The sequence below is a fragment of the Prinia subflava genome, chromosome 11, assembly GCF_021018805.1.
Source record: "Prinia subflava isolate CZ2003 ecotype Zambia chromosome 11, Cam_Psub_1.2, whole genome shotgun sequence".
Classification (NCBI taxonomy): domain Eukaryota; kingdom Metazoa; phylum Chordata; class Aves; order Passeriformes; family Cisticolidae; genus Prinia; species Prinia subflava.
In genome coordinates, this window is record NC_086257.1 from 24702248 (window position 1) to 24721122 (window position 18875).

The following is an 18875-nucleotide window of genomic DNA, read 5'->3' on the forward strand; positions in this document are numbered from 1 at the left end:
TGATTGTTAGTAGCTTAGTGGAATAAGAAGCCCAAGACTGCAGATGGGTGAATGCCCCATGGAATATTGTCATGTTAGGGTTTTATAATCTCTTCAGATTTGGGTTTTTTTAGGTCCAACTATGGCTAAGCTTTTCATCCAAGAACTTCTTTGGTTTGTGGATACTGTTCAAAAAATCCAGCCCATGCTGTGCCAAGCTGGTCTCTGAAAGCTTGAGGGTTGTTCCACCAGGTTTGTCACTTTGGTTAGAAAGTAAAAACACGGACTGGGAAGTTCCTGTTGGTGGCTACTGATTAACTAGGAGAGAACCTGCAGCATATTTTAATATGGTCCAGGGGAAGGAAGTTGGTGAGGGCATAAAGTTTGCTGGCTGCATGTTGTGGTGCGAACAGAAATGCAAATGACCTCTCTCCCTCTGGTCAGTGCCTGTTATTTGTAATATCAGTGTACCAAAGGGCTGAGGTGTCCTGGGGCTCTGGGGAGCGTGTCCTGGAGAAGTGTCTGTGTGCTCTGCACTGTGTTTGCCAAGCTGCTGAGTGCTGATGGCCCCTTGGGAAATGATGTAGAGCTTGATGTGGAACATTTCTTTATTGACCTAAGAAATTGTAATGAAAACCCAGAGATCCCCTCTGGGCAGCCCTTGCTCCGTTCCTGAGGAGAGCAAGTGAATCTCTTGCTTATTCTCAAACTGAAGATAAAGCACTTCACTTCCTCCTTTCTAACAACACTGAAGGTTTGCTGTGAGGCTGAACTGCTCAGGTTTTCAATACCACTTCAGGATTCTCCACGGGAAGTTCAAAGTAGTGTTTGTCCTTTGGTGTTTGTTTTCTGTTTGCAGTGACTGGGAGCTGCCCACACAAGATGGTGTCATCAGAGATGCTGCATGCCCCCACCACCATCCCAGCTGCCACACTAAAGCCCAGCCCTTCTCTCTGGACTCTATTCCTGCTGCTTAGTGCCAGCCAGATGGTCTGTCCTCCCTCCCATACTGAGATCTCTAAAGCTCATCAGAAGGCTCTGCCCATAGCTGGGGCCAACACAGCATCATTTCCATCACAGCTTTATTTCCACAACACACTTGGGGTGGCCTTTGTGTGACTCTGGATTGCTCTTCTCATTTCTTACCTTTTTTAAAATTAATATTATTATTTTGCTATACTCTTCCTTTAAGTCAATTGTGAAGCCCAGTATCTCTGAACTAGAGTTTTCAGAGAACTATCTCTGAACCAGTTTTCATGCTGAAGTTTGTCATCAACCGACACAAGCTTCCAAAATCAGTAGCCCACTCAATATTCAGTGTTTTCTGGACTTTCCTTTAATTACCAGGAGCATGAACTTTATACACCATTAGGGGCTAAGGAAAGGCATCAGGTTTTTTATGAGTCATACTTCCCACTTGTGTTCTGGGTAGATACGAGCTCTGAAACTGCTGAAAGTGCAGCTGTGGCTTTGTCCGAGGGAAGTGCCGGTGTCCTGCAGATCTGCCCTCCCTTTAGGAACAGTCCCTGGTCCTGGAGCTGTGGCTTTGTCCGAGGGAAGTGCCGGTGTCCCACAGATCTACCCTCCCTTTAGGAACGGTCCCTGGTCCTGGAGCTGGGGCTTTGTCCGAGGGAAGTGCCGGTGTCCCACAGGTCTGCCCTCCCTTTAGGAACAGTCCCTGTGTCTGATGGAGTCACTGCTGTTACCTGTGGAAGTGCTCTGGGCAGCAGCAGGGACAGGGCAGGTGAGAAGGGGCACGACCAGCAGTCTCAGCCCCTGGACTCACTCAGTGTGCGGCTCTGAGAGCTGTCACTGGGCTCAAACCCCTTCCTGGCCGTGTGCTTATCCCCTCTTCACACTGGGGAGCTGCTCAGTGTCCAGGTTAAATTCTGCAGATAAATATTTGCATTGTGCTGCTGCTTTCCAGAACAGTTCTGTGCTGAGCCTTTCCAGCAGCCTGAGCTGAGAATGTTTCACTGAGTGTGGCTCAGCCCGCAGCTGCTGGTAACAGTGCTGTGATTCCCTGGAATGAGGGAATTCCCTGGGTTTTTCTGTGTCAGAGGGGAGACTGCAGAATATGGTGAGGCACAGGGGATCAGATGTTGTTCTTGGTGCTGAGGAGCATCTCTCCCAGCCCGGGCAGGGCACACACATCTTCTGCTGTGTTCAGGATACCTTACACATTCATTTCCACAACTGTTAGACTCAAATAACCTCTCAAGGCGTGTATAGAATGGAACTTTTCTTGTGAGGAGTTTACTCACTGTCTGATAACACGGAATCATGCTTGTTCATCCCATCTGCCCATATCTGCACTGCATCTGTGTATTCATGCATGCACACGTGAATATGGAAGTTAACATTCCTTGCATCAAACTTTGAGCAATATCAGCTTACTTCTGTTATAACAAGCAATACCAGTTTACCCCTATTAATAACTTAAACAGTATCAGTTTCCTTCCATTAATAACTCTCTTGTAAAGTACAGCTCTGTACAACTAATCAAAGCTCTTTGGAAAAGTGTCTCTCATGCAACACAGTGCTCAAAGCACTAAAATCAGGCAGCTGACAGGTTTAATGGAAATTAATCAGCTAAAATAGCAGATACAGTTCTCTCAAGGTGCTGTGTTTTTGCACAGTATGTAATGGACTCCTTGCTCACCTTCCAGATTAATACACTTAACCAGATACAAAGCAGTGGCTTCCTGACACGCTGCAGTGGCATCTCTGCTCTCAGGCAGTGAAGCACCGATTGTTTTACCTTTTGGAATGCATGTGGCAGGCTCAGGACTGAACCTGCAGGAATTTTTCTTATTGTGAAAATGATACCCCAAGCTGAGAAACCTGCGGAGTGGAAAAGTGAGGAGTGTTTTCAGCTCTCTCTGAATTGGCTGCTTTATCAAGCTGGTTTTGAACTCTGATTTGTATCTGGTCAGGATTTTGGTAACTTTCCGCCAAAATAGTTTTGTTGTTACAGTTCTAGTTAAACCTAATTCTATGCTTATAGACACTTTTTACTGTAATAGTTTATTCTACGTGTATAAAATAAGTGATAACAGGTACAACCTGCATTTTAGTCAGTGGCATAGAGAGAATGTTCTTTTTCTCCTGTATTGAAATGATGCAAATTTGTGTACAGTTAAGTTCCTAAGTGCATGGTCCTTTGAAACGATGGTATTTGGCCCAAGTGTGGGGTTGGTTGGGATTTTGTTTGCTTTTTTTGTACTGTAGGCTAAGGCAGGATCTTGGCAGGGCTCTCCTGGAACCCTGTAAAGCAAATAACTTCGAGGACTATGCAAAAACCTGCTGGTGTTTCTTCGGAAGGTTTTCTTGTGGGATGTTTGTGTCAGCTGATGGAACCCCCTCGGGAGTCTGCCTCCATCCCCGATGTGCCCGGGAGAACCTTTGTTGCGAGGGGCCACCGCGGTGTGGAGAAGGCTTTGTGCAGGAACAAAGGGGGATTGTATCAGCCGCGGAGGGGAGGGGGCTGTGGGGCTCCTTCGGAGGCACTGCAGGGATGCACGGACAGCCGCATTTCCCTGGAAATCTCCCCTGCGATACGGGTGCTGTGTGCGAGCTGGGCGGGAGATAAGATCTGCTTCTATTGTGTGCAAATTCTTAGTGGTGAAGATTTGATATGGTTTCCTTAATTAAAACACCATGCCTCTCGTACTTCTGTGGCCTAAAGCAAAAAGCCTGGCAGTAGGCTGGACTGAGGAGTTATTCCTGTGCGTTAAAGGTAACTAACACCTTGTGTCTTACTAATTGAGGCTGGAAGCGTGGCCTTAGTGCAGGCTATAATGAAAGCTCGTGGCTGGCCAGGGCAAAGCACAGGAAGCGTAGAAGATGAGGCCTGGCAGAGGCAGTGAGCATTGCTGCTGGGGCTCCAAAGTTTGGCAAAACACGTAAACAGTGTAAACAATACACGGGCCATACCCAGAACACACCCCCAGCGCAGCCTGGGCACGTTTTAAGATGCAGCAAACCACACACAGGTGTTTTTGGCTCCCACCTGCAGCAGAGCATCCAGACCATCCCTGCTCCCCTCCCTCTCCTCAGAGAGAGGCAAATGCCACCTGTGCAGCCCCAGCCTCGGTGCAGGAACTGCACGGGTGTCACACCAGGACTGGCCTGTGGGTCTCTAACGTTTGCAAGTCAACATAAACACTGACACTGAAGCACAAGTTACTGGCTGCATGGGGAAAGGGGAAAAGTTCTCCAGATTCTTCCGTTCCCTTGCCAGCTGAGTGCAGTGGCTGCACCCCAGGAAATGATTGTAGCTAAACTGGTCATTAAGGATCAGAGGAGTCCTGTTGGCTGGGATTTCAGATTATTTGTTGTTTTGAATGAAATGGATCTTTGTCCCTGAGCAGAGCTGCAGGCTAAACGCTTCATGTGCTGTGGTGCTTCATTTGTGGGTGAGTTTGTTACCAAGGCCCCCTGGCAGTAGTTTTGTGAGGAGATTTGGGTGGCAGTGTCCTCACAGCCTGCTAGAATTGCTTGGATATAGACAGTTGGAGTTGTTTGTGCCAAGTGTGGGCGAGCAAGCAGCTGGGTTGACCAGAGTGAAGGTGGGAGGCAGATAAAATGGGAGACAAAGTGGGCTTGTAACAGGAAGGGGTTGCTGGATTGCTGAAACCAGAACCTGAACTTCATAAAACAGCAAAGGCAGAAGGAGGATCCAGAGAAAGGATTTGGTGTCAGGACAGGAGATTAGGAATTCCATGGCTTCAAAGAAGTGTGAAATGTGTCTGCCTGTAACCATCAGTGTTAATTTTGGGTGGCTGATGTAACTGCTCCTCCTCAGGCTCAGACTCCCCGTCCATGTGCGATTTCATCCCAAGTGCCACAGGGCAATGTCTGCCAAGGGCAAGGGGCCCTGTGTCCTCACAGCTCTGCTCTGGTCTCAAAATCGGGGTGATTACCTTTGAGTTACCTTTTTAATTACTATAACCTTCGCCTGAGGAGGATTTATGGTTTTGTGGTGTTGTGGGATGTGTCTGTAGCCTGTTATAAATGGGACAGCAGCAGTGAATGGATTGAATTGATCGTCCCTGCAGGCCCCACAGTGGCCTGCGGTGGCTGGGGGGGTGGTGGTGACAGGGGTGCCCATTGCTCCCTGCAGCACCCTGGGAGCTGCTGGCTGGTGGCACCAGTGCAGCGCAGCTCTGGCTCTGTCCAGGCGGTGTGTCCTTGCCTCTGCCTGGACATCCGTGGAGATGGGCACGTTTGGACAGCGAAGAACTACGTGTGTTGTCATCTTTGTGTGAAGCCAATGGATCGTTCTGCATAAAGGGAGAACTACAGTGCTTGCAGTACTTGAGGGCAGTTTTTGTACATTAGGTCCCAGTTACCCATTCCCGTCTCCCTTGCAGGGTCAGAGCCTTTGATGGTGAGCGGGAAGCTGCCTCACGATGAGTTACTGGAGTCTGGATAAGAAGAGCTGCCTGCAGTACTGCAGGCACTTCCTAGCGGACAACGGCGTGTTCCACGGTGAGTTCCAGAGTCATTCTGCATTTTCGGCTGTTGGTGTTTCTGCAGGGCGGCCCCCGACATTCCGTATCCGCGCGTGTGCGTGCTGGGGCCGCTGCTCCCGGGCCGCTGCTCCCGGGGCCGCTGCTCCCGGGGCCGCTGCTCCCGGGCCGCTCCGCCGCGGGGCTGCGGGGCCCAGCCCCGGCCGTGCCCGCTCGGGGGGCGGGCGGGACCCCGGCAGTGCGGAGGGCACGGCGGGGCTGCGGCGGCGCCAGGGGGCGCTCCGGGACCGCCCCCGGGACCGGGCCCGACCGATCCGACCCAGCCCCGGTATCACCGATCCTCCCCCGGGACCGGGCCCGACCGATCCGACCCAGCCCCGGTATCACCGATCCTCCCCCGGGACCGGGCCCGACCGATCCGACCCAGCCCCGGTCCGACCGATCCTCCCCCTGGTGCCGCCTGCTGCACCCACCGAGGTCCGATCGATTGCCCCGGTGCCCGGTGCTCGCCCCTCCGGGCAGGCAGCGGGGCTGCCCCGGGGGCAGGCAGAGCCATCGGGGAAGCAGCGAGCCCCGCAGAGGAGCTGCAGCACAGCTGGTGGCAGAGCTGCTCGGGGTCGGTGCTCATGCTAAGGGGGACACGGGCTTGGGGACTCATCTAATCAGACAGGTCTCATCTCATCAGACAGCTGGACCCGTCTGTCTGCTGAGGGAGTGACTTCCTAATGCTGTTCTGAGAGGCCCAGATCTTGTATTCCTTATTCCCTTTGAGGTCAGTAATTAAAAGCCATCGCTTTAGGGCAGATTTATGGCATTATTAATAACAGCAGCATGAAATGGTTATGAATTAAAGATAGAAACACTCATCTCATTCAAAGCAAAGGTAATGTTTTTCCTTAGAGACCATACAGCTCCATTTTCAGTGTTTGTCAGGACTGGAGAGGTTTGCAGCCCACTGTAAAACAAACTGTGTCTGCACTTTTGTCATTCTGGTTATGTCACCATCAATGAAGTTAATGGCTTAGTGGAAGAATTAATCATTTGTCAGTCTGTGAATCTTTCTAATGAAAGCCAGTTCGGAGAGAGCCCCATTTTTCCTGTACTGCTTTTTTCCTTGCCCATGAGCACTTCTAGTGGTTTTTTTGGGGACACCAGAAGAATGTTAATAATTTTCTGTAAGTAAGTCTGACAGTGGTGTTGTCACATTAATTTGTGTGCGTGCTGCACTTGGGACTTGTGTTAGAGGGAAAGTGCTGTCATCTCCAGGCAGAACCATTCTGGTTCTCCAGTGAAATGGATTTGTTCCTGGGGTTTATCAGGCCACTCGTGTGGTCCCACTGGTTTTGGTGGGATCGAGTTCCTTCGGAGTTCCCTCTGACCCTGTGGAAGGGATGTGTTCCCCTGGGTGCCCCTGAGCACTGTGGCAGTGTTTGGGAGATGCCTGTTAATGCCTGCTCTCCTGCACCAGTGTGTGACTGGAACAGCTACAGGGATGTGTATTTGCAGCTCTGCTGGTCCAGAACAGTGGAAGAAGAGTCTGGCCCATGCTCTGTGACCTGGGGAGGGGTTTCAGCACAGAGCAGCACCACGTCTTTATCCTGCTAATGGTGCAAAGGCTGGATAATGATCCATAAGCAGAGTCCAGCAATCCATGAACAGCTATTGAGGGATGAGTCTGCAAAGTGATAATCATCTACCGCCCAAGGCATAATTAGCAGGAATCCTAGGCCAGAAAGATTTCACGGCCTAATTTATCTGTCTTTGATTGATGACTAGATAAGGTTAACTATTTTTCCCTCACAGAATCCATCAGGGCTTCCCGTTTGTCTTCTTTCACCTAAGCAAGGCACTGCAGGGACAGTTCCTTTCGCTCTGAGTGTATGCAGGGGCTGAATTCCCCCTGGACACTGACAGAGGTGGCAGTCCCACAGCATGGTGTGAGGATGTGTGCATGTCCCAGCAGTTAGGGTGGGGTTCTCCTCTGGAGCTCCTCTGGGTTCCTCAGGGCTGTGCTGACAATTCAGGCTGCTCACACCATCCCAGTGCACCCTCACTGGGAGCAGTGGGACAGTCCAGGGCCATCAGGGCTGTCTGGAGTGATTGTCTGGAACCCAGCCTGTGAGCTGGAGGAACTGCTGCACCTCCGGTGCAGGCCAGGTAAAAACATCGCACAGGGCCAGTTGGTGTTCTTAAAAAGAGTAGGAGTATCTTTAGAAGGACTGGAAGTATCTGCAGATGTGCACAAGAGGAACTTTGCTGCCCAGCTGTGCTCATCTCTGGTGTTTCCTTCACACCCTTGTGGCACCTGCATTGCTTTAAGCACCTGAGCAGATGGTGTTCCATTTGTTCACCTCCTGCGGAAAAGTTCAAATGCAAGAACTCATGGATTGCATTAATAAAAATGCTGAAGTTCTGTGTTTATTTGGAGTGGTTTAATTGTTGTGTGTAAAAACCAAAAAAAATCACCAACAAAAGCCCAAACAAAACCAAAAGCAAAAAGGCTCAGCTTGCAGCAGAAACACCCAGCTGAGGCTGCAGCCCTGTTGCAGTGCAGTGCCCCTGCAGCAGGAGGACAGCACCTGCCCCGTGGGATGCATTGGTGTGGGATGTCACATCCCTGGGAGTGTTCAAGGTTGGACGGGGCTTGGGGCACCCTGGGATAGTAGGAAGGTGTCCCTGGCCATGCAGGGGGTGGAGTAAGGTGAGTTTTAAGGTGCCTCCAACCCAAAGCACTCTGATTCTGTGATCAGTCGAAGAAGATGTAATTTTGAGTGTTCAGGAGTAAGGTGGAGGTGTTGGTGCCACAAGGCCCAGCCTAACGCAGTTCTGGGCAGCAGTGTTTGAGCAGGGGAGCTCAGGAACAGACAGAAGGGCACAGAAGTGCAGATGAGTCAGGTTTGTTTAGCTTGGGAAATCCAAGATTGAGAGGGGATGTGACAGCTCTGAGTGTATTGCAAAGGGAAAGCTCAGGGAGGAAAAGGCTTATTTGAACTCATGGGGGAAGCTGGCACAAGTGCAAGTTGAAAATTGTCCATGAGGATATAAAACAGGCCCAGGAAAAACTGAGGTACTTTGAGTGGGAAATGGAAAGTTTTGGAAAAACAGTTACAGCATTGTATTTGTGCTCTTGCTCTGAAGTTGTAAACGTGATTAGCAAGCAATGTATTGACTAATGGGAAATAAGGCTGGAAAACGATCTGTGGTCCCAATTCAATTCCTGTGTCCTGTGAATTTCAGCTACAAACAGCAGTGCTCCCATTCCATTCAGGAGAACGCTGCTGTTCATGGATCAGGCTGCTCCCTGCCAGGTTTTCCTGGTGCTCTGAGACACTTGCACATTGTTAGATAGGAAGTATTGATACACAACTGTGATGCTTTTCACGGGGCTCTGATGAGGTGTCTTTAAATAATGACTGAGATTCGTGTGTGTAATGAAATACTGTGTGCATCCACACTGCCTAAGGCTCCCTCATAATTTTATAATTTTATTAGGAAAAGCTGCTAATGGCTGCATTTGCAGGATATTAAAATTCTTATCTGTTTATGTCTGAATTTTTTGGTTACAGAAGTGGAGGTTGCTGCTGTGCCTTGTACTCTGGGGAGTCTTATCTGCCCAGAAGCAAAAATGTCAGTTTTCTTCAGCAGCAGCAGCGAGATACAGCAGTGTGTGTGCACACAGAGAATAACAGACCAGAGACAGGGGCTGGGGGTGAGCTGTTTTAGCAGTTTCTGCAGAACAGAGAAGACAAGCAATTAGAATGTTTGGAATAGCCTTGAGGATTTGATGAACCCACTTTCCTTTCCTTCCTCTTGCAAGCAGTTCCAAAATACAAAGTACAGTATCCCTCTAGGCTTGGAAGAAGAGATTTTTTTTATTATTTTTGCAGGGGTTTTAAGCTGTAAACGTGCATCATGTTTTGTTTGCTTGCTGGCAGTAACAATGTAGGAATGGCTGTGCTGTCAGAGCAAACATCCATTTAACTTTGCTACTAGATGGTTGGGGCTAAAAGTATAAAGGGAAAAATCTCCCAAAGTGTACAGAGCAGCCCCTCCTGTGGCTCCCAGTGCCTCCCAGTCAGCAAGGCAAGTACCTCCCCAGCCAAAACTGCATCTAGATAATTGCCATTTTTATAATTGCATCTGATAGTTGGTTTTTTTTTCCAGTAATGTTTTGGAATTCATTTATGCTTGTGACCATCTGTGGGAATTGATCCCAAAACTTGTGGAGGTTGGTGAGAGCCCTCTGGTTGGAGGGAAGCAGGAATTCAGGCTGTCAGGGATGGAGCAGGTTGTGTTGCTCTGTTGTTTCACCTTGGAAAGGGAATTGCTTGGAAGGTGTGGTTGGGTCTGAGCCTGACAGGTGACACAGGTCCTTAAGTCACGTTGGGCACATCCTGGTGGCTTTGGCTGTCCAACATCTTGGGGAGAAAACCACAGAGAACCTCTCTTTGCTTCAGTGGCCTTGGACTTCTGTGCCCAAAGAGAAGATAAAATGCCTTCTGCTCTCCTTTTTTATGCAGTCAAGTGGTCTATTTTGGTTATTGGAGCACAAGAGTATTGGGGGAGCAGTCCTAGAGCTTTGCCAAACTGCACAAATCCTTCAGGCCTGATGTTTGCTGATGGGCAATGCTGTATAATTAGCTCTGCTGAAGCCTGGTGCAAGGCTGGGGGCACAGCTACAGATGCCAGATGTGGGCTGCAGGATTCAGGCGTTTATCTTCAGGCTTGCTTCAGCTGGAGCTTCCTAATGATGCTGGGAAAGCAGAACGAGTTAGTAGTGCAGGAATTTGTGTTTTGGTTCATATTCTCATTTATGTGAAATATCCACAATTCATTCCTTGAGACAAACAGATGTAAATGAAAACGTGTTTGCAAGAAGAGCATTAAGGAATTAATGTATTAAAGTCCACTTTGATTTTAAAAGAGGCTAAAGTGCCTGAAGAAACTCTCTGCTCTGTTCAAGAACCGTGTCTGTCTCTGGATCTGTTTGTGAAAGGAGGAGTCTCATGTGGGATCTGTCTCCAGACTATGTTTCAGGTGGTTGTGTTCTAATGCCCAGTATTTTTCCCCTTTAATTTTTGTGTGTTTCTCAGTTTTCCATAGAGCCATGTCTTCATTAACGATAAATGAGTTGATAAAAGCTTTAACCTGATAAAAATGACAAAAGCTTTCCATGCAGCTGATAAAAAGTTTTATTCATTGCTGGCTGACTTTCCACAAGGAGATTGTCTCACAGTTCAGATCTAAGATTACACTTGGATGATGATTATGAAGATGTTGTTATCTCCTTATTTCATTATCTATTCCCTGTAAGAGGTGTTAGTTCTCTAATCAGCTTTTCTTGCTCTTTAGCAGAATTAGGCTTTGTACTGGTTTCCAGCTATTTGACAGTGATAAAGGAAAACCCAGTGAGCTAGAAAATGAACCTTCCTCTGATGCTGTAATTTCCAAACTGTTAGTTAAATCATATTCTCATTTATTGGAAAATGGAATATTTTGCAGTAGGACTTGCAGGGTTGTGTCTTTGTCCAGTAATGTGAGCCTCATGAGGTGTGGGCAGAAAGCCTAAGAGGGAAAAACCAGCGTGGAGGTGAGGCTGTTGTTACCTTTCCTGCCAGACCTTAGCCAGGGCTGTGCAGTACCCGTGGGACAGCAGTGATCTGAAAGGATCTTATGGTGATCATTGATGTCAGTCAACTACAGGTAAAGGGAAATGAGGGGTTTGTTCAGAAAGCTTGATTGTCACTATCACCTCTGGGACTGCTAGAGCTACGTGAGCTGTGGCTCTGCAGAACATTCCCAGCAGGAGCCTGTGACCCTGGGAGTGAGGGAAAAGCCAAGCAAACTGACAGGGCTTGGGATTAAATGCAAAACACTGAGGAGTGGTCATGGGGTTTGATGTTTTTGGGAGGGGAAAATGAATAAACCTACAGGTCTTCTTATACCATTTGGCATATGTCAACTGAGTTACATAACATCTTCATTTGTTAGCTGTAATGTTCTTCTGACCTATATAACATGCTTGAATTTCTAAAGCCATGTAGCATTTAAGCATGTCTGGTTTTAAAAAGGGTTTTTAAATAAAAGAAGTTTATTTTGGAGACAAAATAATGAAGGATGTATTGGTGATTGTGTAAGGTTTCTTACAGAGCAGCTGTGGTGTTGAAGGTGCTTGTGTATAGCTCATCTTATAATTAACAGAACAGTAGGAGTGTGTGTAATTTGCATTTAACACGTTATCAAGTGCAATCTGATATATCAATAATTAAACTGTACAGCAGCCACAGTTTAGTTTTTGTTGTTGAATTGCAGCCATAGCACATCATTTCAATGTACAGAGCTTCAGAGTGGTGAATTCAGCCATGGACACGGCGAGCTGAGCAGGGAGCCAGAGCTGGGGTAGTGCTGTGGGTGCCCCATTTCCCTTGCTCTGCCAGTGGGTGACACTCCCTTCTCAGAGTGGGACTGGTGCCACTCCTGCCATCCCAGCCTGGCAGTGCCATTAGAGCCACCACTGAGAGCAGCCAAGACACCCTGCAGTGGCTCTGGGCTCTTGTTTCACATTGCAGGGTGCTGGACAGAGTCCATGGATACCCTGCAGAGTGCTCAGCTCTGTCCTGGGGGCTGTGGGAAGGCTCTCTGTGTTAGCAACAGCTAAGAAATAATGATTTCCCAGGAAGTAAAACGGCAGTTCCACCTGGATCTTCTCTCCCATCCCACTGAAGCAGGAATGTGGAACTATGAGGGTGGTTTTTTGAGTGGGTTTTTTTTGTTTGTTTTCCTCCTTTGTCACATTGTCTCTCATGTAACTTCTTCCTGGCCTGTGCTAGACAAATTCTGTCTCTTTTATTGCTGCCACATTGTTTGGGAATACAGCTGGGGATTCCTTTGGTGTGCTGATGTAAATGTCACAGTGGAAGAGCCAGCTGAAGAGGGAAAGAATTAGAAAATGCAATGAAGGAAAGATGCGAAGCATTGTGTGTGGAGCTGACTTCATTCTTGCTGTGCTTTCCAGCCCTGTGAGCCCTTGGGCTCCGTTGTAAGGAAGTGCAATTTATGCAAGTCTGAATGCTTCTGCCCATTGTTCCACACTGCCTGTATCCCCCTGATTTCAGGAGCACTGCGATGCCTTAAGCCAGCCCAGGGTTTCTCCAGGGGCACGGGGGTTTCTGTAGCTGCCGGGGGAGTTGGTGCCCAGCACATCCCGGGTGACTCGCGGTCCTTGGGCGCTGCACTGCTCCGGGATGCACAGCCCGAACCGAGCGCGTTTGTGCTGCAGCTGGCCGGACCCTGCAGGGTGGCTGTTTCCCGGAGTTAGGGACAGTGGGACAGCGGCAGGAGGAGGGGCACAGAGCCAGGGCAAAGGCACACGGCGCCGGGGGGCTCTCCCCTCCCGCTCGCAGAAGGCCGGCTGCCGAAGCCGGGGTTACTCTGGACGGGGCTGGATTTCCCCTCCCGCATCCAGCCTGCGTCACTGGGCTCCAGCCGGAGCGTGGCAATCCCTGCCCGCCCGCCGCCCGCGGGATTTCCCTGCGCGTCCCGGGCGGGCGCGCTCGGAGCCCGCGGCGGCAGCGCCGCTCCGCAGCTGCGGCACCGCGGCTGCTGCGGCTCCCCCCGCCCGCTCCCGGGCCGGAGCCAAGTTACCTGCCCTCGCCTCTGCATCTGTGCTGTGGTCTCCGAGGCTCCCCCGCGCATCCTGAGCAGCGCTGCTCGGCTGCACTTCCAAGGATTGCATCCCACTTGTGTTGGCTCTGAAGGCATGAAGATCAAACTGAGCCTCTCCTGAAGGGAGAATTTCCATTCTGCTTGCCAATAATGCATGAGTTACAAATTTAATGGCAGACCTTGAAGTATATAAAAATTTAAGTCCAGAAAAAGGTAAGGATGTTTGAGTTTGGAATTGCCATAGGATGAGCTCGTAGTGAGTCTGGAAATGCTTGTAGAAAAATCAGTTAACCTTTGGGATTGGTCATTAGCAATGTTTATGTGGACATTGTTGGTATAACAAATGTGTATCTATTCCTGAATGTTTAACAAGAAAACCTGGGGGGTTTGTATGGACTTGAAAGTCAAGTAAATTTCTCCATGAAAACACGTAGCTTGTATTTGAGATACTGCTCTTTTGGTGAGGACAAACTGCACTTCTGTGTTAGCCTAAATTATTACAAATGTGTTTGCCTTGAACAAAAACATTCTTGACCTTTTCATCTGTTGAGAATTACGCTGTGGCTTTCAGTGGAGAAGAGTTTGTTGTTTTTTTCTAGTAGCACTTATAAATAGCATAACACATTTGCAAGTGGTATGTACAATGTGAATGAAAGCACTGGATAAAAGATGTCTTTCCAAAAATTGCAGGAGATGGTACAAAAAAGGAAGACATCTTGAATAACTTTCTTCAGTATCTTGTAGTTTATAATGTCTAATTTTGTTCAATTTAAGTCAGTGCTGAATGGAAAGTGGCAATTCACTTAAGCCTCTAAGTGGATAGAGAGTAAATGCTTTAGAGAGGAGAAATCATGGTAGATTAAAGTTAATTTTCGTATTTTGTTCATCCTTAAGGATGTTGAATTACGTTCTTTTAAAGAAAACACTTAGAAAATACATGTAGCATAAGAGCTTTCTCGCCAGAATTGTGTAGCTCAGAAGAAATTTTTGTGACAAGATTATCTGTAATTTAAAGTCAAACAAACTAATCTAAAATAAAGGCACCAAAAGTCATGGATCATACTTTGAAGTATCTTGCCCATTACAAGATGACATAAAAATTCAGGGCAGTGTTGGGGGTTGATACGCTTTTTTTCTTTGTATCTGTCACGGTTGATTTTAGTGGATATTTTTTATCTAGTGGAAGTCACTGGGAATAGACACAGCTATTGTATAAAGAACAGAGCCTATTTCAGGCAAAAGGGAGTTATTTGTGGATGCCCTGTGGGGAGGGCTGCCCGTGCTGGGGCTGCTGAGCTGCGGTGCCAAAGCTGCTGTTCCTCTCACAGGTGTCGGCTGCCCAGAGCTCTCCGTGGAGCTTTGGGGCTGTGGCTAAAGGAGGGCAGGTGTTACTCCATCTGCCTTCCCACGTACAGCAGGTAATGGATATGGCCCCATTGAATAATTCACAGCAGCAGCTCTCCTGGAGGGGCTGGGAACAGCCCTGCAAGGAAAGCATCAGGTTCAGGGTTTGAATCTCACGGCAGTGTGTGTGTGGATAAGCACATTCCACACCGGAGAACTCGGCTGAGGGTGGAGTTCTGCTTGAGGTCATTCTGCAGTCCCTTCCTTACCCAGATGTGACAGCAAGGCCAGATTCCAGCTGGTCATCCTTGGCTGTGGCAGTGCCATCTCTGTGTGGGGAGGCCAGCAAGGGCTGTAGAGCAGTGAGTGGGTGTCCTGCAGTGTCCCTGGGTGTCCTGCAGTGTCCCTGGGTGTCCCGGGCACTAAGGTTTGGGCACTCAGAGGTGGGGTCATGGCCGGGCTCCCCTCTGTACCAGGGACTGTGGCAGTGCCCTGTTTGATGTCCTTTTTAGTGCTGCTTTGGGACTCGTGTGCCTGCAGCTGTCCAAGCAGCTGTCCAGGCACTGAGTGTAGGCTCTGGAATACTCTTGTGTAAAGGAATTAGCCTGAAACAGCAAACTGGTCTGAGTGGATGTGGAGGGCATCGGTCTCCTGGGAAGAACTTGGTCATGCACAGGTTTCATTTCAGCAACAGCTTCAATCTGTCTCAGCATGCAGTGCACTCACACTAGGTTTGCACATGCACACGGCAGCTTTGGAAGGCCTCGAGGGGGTTTGGCATGTCCTGGGGAGGTTGCCCTGGGTGCCACCTGACCCGAGTGTCACAGAGGGGCACCACCAAGTGTCCCTGCCATGGCCCTGCCGAGGGTTTAGAGGGTGCTGGAGCTGGATGCTGACCACTCCAGGGGCAATATCTGAACAGTTCTGCAGAGGATGTGGCTGGCCACATAACTGGTTATGTGCTTGCTAACTACTCAGTGTTTGTGGTTTTGGTGCTTATGAATGAAATCTACTCCTTTTTCAATAAATCTACACAACACTGTCATGGTGTTAGAGGAAACGTTGTTGTTTGCTGAAGAACTGTCGTCTTTCCAAAAACTCTGGGGCATAAATTAGTGAGGTGACTCCTTCAGTGCTTTGCTGGAAACTGAGCTGCCCCAGTGCCACACTGGGGTCAGGGGTGTGGTGGCACACAGCAGCTTGGGGACAGCAGGGGCTGGTGAGCAGAACGTGCTGGCAGAAACCTTCCCAGCTCTGTCCAGCACTGAGCTTGCTGCAAGGGATGCATGTGCTGGTTTTTCCTCTTTCCTTCAGCAGCTGATGCTTCAGGGAGCATGTGCTGCTCCGTGTCTCCTTGCATGACTGAAGTGGGAGCTGTGAGGAGCCCCAGGCTGGCTCTTCCCTGGGAGTGCAGCAAACCCGGCTGCAGGGCAGGGAGCTCGAGCCTTTGCTGTGGCAGGTTATCGATACCAGCACAGTGCAGAACGGGCTCAGAGGTGTTCCTATGTTACCAGTAGAAACATTGATCAGCCTGAAACTCAGATGCACAAAACAGCATCGTTTTCAGTAATAAAATCACTTTGGTGTTTGAGACTGTCAATTCATTGTTTGCCCACAGATGACTCACTGTCGGTGACTTGCACCGAGGTAATTTAAAATAGAATAGATAAACATGTTTCTTTAGCAAAATGACTATTTCTGAGGAGGGTGAATAAATTGGTTCATATCATCTGTTGTACTGCAGTCTCCATTCATTATTTTTAAAGGTTAATTAACTTCACCTTCCGTTCTATTCTGCTTTTTCCCCCCTCTTCCTAGTCTGTGTTCAAGCCCCACATGTGGCTTTGTTTGGCAGCCTGGAGGAAGCAGTGCTGCCTCCGGCCTGGCTGCAGGCCCTGGGGACTGGATCCCTCTCCCAGCTGCTCCCGTGCCCTGTCAGGGCCCTCCTCCCCAGGCCGTGGTGCTGGACAGGGGCTGGGATGCTGCCACCCGTGGCTGTTTGCTGATCAGCCTTCAGCCATCAGCACTGAGTGTTTGCACTGAGGCTGGCACTGTTCATCCTCCCCTCTGTACGTCTCTGTGTGGGCACAGGAGCAAGCTTGAGGAAGGGCCTTTTGGCGGTGGGGTTTTTTTCCTATTTTTTGTTAAATTGGTGAAGTTAAAGGGGAGGTGTGACATGGAAAGGGCGGTGTGGTGAATGAGGGGGCCTGCCCTAGCTCAGTATGCTGTGGTGGGAATTTTATTTGTTGTATCATACAACACAGGCAGGCTGAGATCAAGGTCTGGTTTACCAGTGTGTGATCCTTATTTATGTACTTACTGATTGTTTTAGAGGGCAGATATGGGATTCTGGCAGAGAAAGAGCTCGTGGTTTACTCTTCTCCACATCTGCATCCAGTGGCACGGCCCTGGGATGCCCAGCCTGCTCTCGGCCAGCTGGGAGGCCTCGAAGGAGGAGCCCCTGCCCTGGCCTGCCGAGGTGGCTCAGCTGCAGCGAGGGAGGGAGGGATTGTCCTCCTGAGCAGAGCTTCCCTGGCCTGGGGAGCCTCGGGGTTTGCTTTGGGGACGTGGGCACAGAGCCTGGGGGTGCTGCCTGGTGCCCCATGTCACAGTCACACAGGGGGAGGGTGCTGCTTGTCCTGAAAGCCACCCCCGGCTGCACAGTGACACACACCCCTGTGTGCTCGTCCTCCCCTTGGCAGGGCAGAGGAAACTCTCCTCCTCCCTTTCTCTCACCTCCTGCTTTTTCCACATGCTCTGTAGTGTCATAATCAACTGCTGTGCCCTCCCTGCTGAGGGATCCTCGAGGAAGAAAGAGGATTAGGATGTGCAAACTTAACCGTGTTTGCTTAATAAATCTGTGCTCCTTGTTCACCCCATTGAGGTGACAATGTACTTTGGCACTTGGCCATGGCTGTGCTTAAACGATTGTGCTTTTCAGTGCTGACAACGGACTAATTCCATAGTCCTAATGGAAAACTTACAGTCCTCAGCGATGCTGTGCCTCACAATGGACAGCTCTGGTGGAGTTGTTTCTGAAGAAAGGATGAAACTTGGGCTAATTGCTTGAAGATAATAAGTGGAACTTTGCTGAGCTGGCAGAAGGAGGGGTCCTTGGGCAGGGGTGGAAAACATGCATTATTCATGGTGTCCAACAGGGCAGCACAGCCCCCTGAAAGAGGCACTGGCCTGGCAGGACATTTCTGCACTGCACAGGGCTCTGTGAAGTCTCAGGAGGGAACAAAGCTTGTCATTAAGGATCATTCAGGCTCTTTTGGATTACACTGTAGTGCCAAGCTTTTGTTTGGATGTTTCTGGTTCTTTTCTGATCTCTGAGAGCAAAAGAGGAGGGGGCATCAGTCTGGGAAGGAACTCTGGATTCTTCCATGGCAAGAATAACTAAGGGTTGTCAAGGATCAGCTTGAGAAGGTGAAGAGCAAAACCCTTTGACTTGTAATGTGAAAATAAGATGAGTTATTGGTCATCCTGGAAGCATTGAGCCTGCAGAGTCAATAGGGGAGGCTGAGAGAGCAGTTTCTGTGAAATATGTGTTACTCAGACGTGACTTCTGGAAGCTGCTGGTCCCAAGGTTTTGCATTTGTTTTGGGTTTTTTTGAAAGAAAAAAGACACTGCCAGACAGTTCCCAGACTTACAAAGAACTGAAACGTGCTGATAGATTTTCGTTGTGCTTGGGGTTGTTTCTCCATTCTGGGTAGTGAATGGTTCGTTCTTAAGCTTCACCCCTTTTCCGTTTGCATGTTATTGAGTGACTTGACAAGCACGAGCTGCTTCCCAGAGTTAGGGATTTACTTTGATTAGACACCACTTGTTTTGAATAGTCTCAACTTGTGTTTGATTTCTTGTTTTGATGCTCTGCATCTCCAGGGCTGAGATGAATTGCCCATGCCCTTTTCAGGCTCTGGTGTCTCTGCTGGTGCTGTGCGGCTTCCTCGAGGGTTTCTTGAGAAATGCAGAAGTATGAGAGACTGATTGTCCATCTCATGTCCATGGACTTCCCAGAGATTACCATTAAATCCACCGTAAGAAGCTTAACGTGAAATTCCGTGAGGCTGGAAGAGCTGCTGCAAAGCAAATTAAACTCTGGCATAAAATATGAGCTGTGGCTATTTAAACCAAACGCCAGTGCTGCCTGGGGCCGTGGAGTGCCCCAGCCCTGCCCGTGCCCTCCCTGCCCCGGGCTCTGTTATGTAACACCCTGATGGCTTTAGTGCTGTTCTGCGGGATTTGGAGCAAATGTGCTCTCTGGGGGGACCTGGGGAGGAAACTCTAATGGCATCGCTGGAAGGGCAAACCCAGAGCTCAGGGTGAGCTCAGGACAGGGCCGTGAGGGGACTGCAGAGGGCTGAGGACATTGTGGGGTTCTGGGGTCTGCTGTGGGTTTGGTTGGATGC

At 49.2% G+C, this 18875-nt stretch overlaps 1 protein-coding gene across 3 annotated transcripts in view; it reads left to right on the forward strand.

The window, feature by feature from the left end:
- Positions 1-18875, forward strand: part of PLCH1 (phospholipase C eta 1) — a 54332-nt gene that overhangs the window by 5212 nt on the left and 30245 nt on the right. For all 3 annotated transcript variants that reach the window (XM_063408508.1, XM_063408506.1, XM_063408507.1), the window contains exon 2: positions 5355-5472. In XM_063408508.1, the coding sequence (XP_063264578.1) occupies positions 5394-5472 (79 nt within the window). In that variant the 5' untranslated portion in view covers positions 5355-5393. The remainder of the gene's footprint in view (positions 1-5354; positions 5473-18875) is intronic.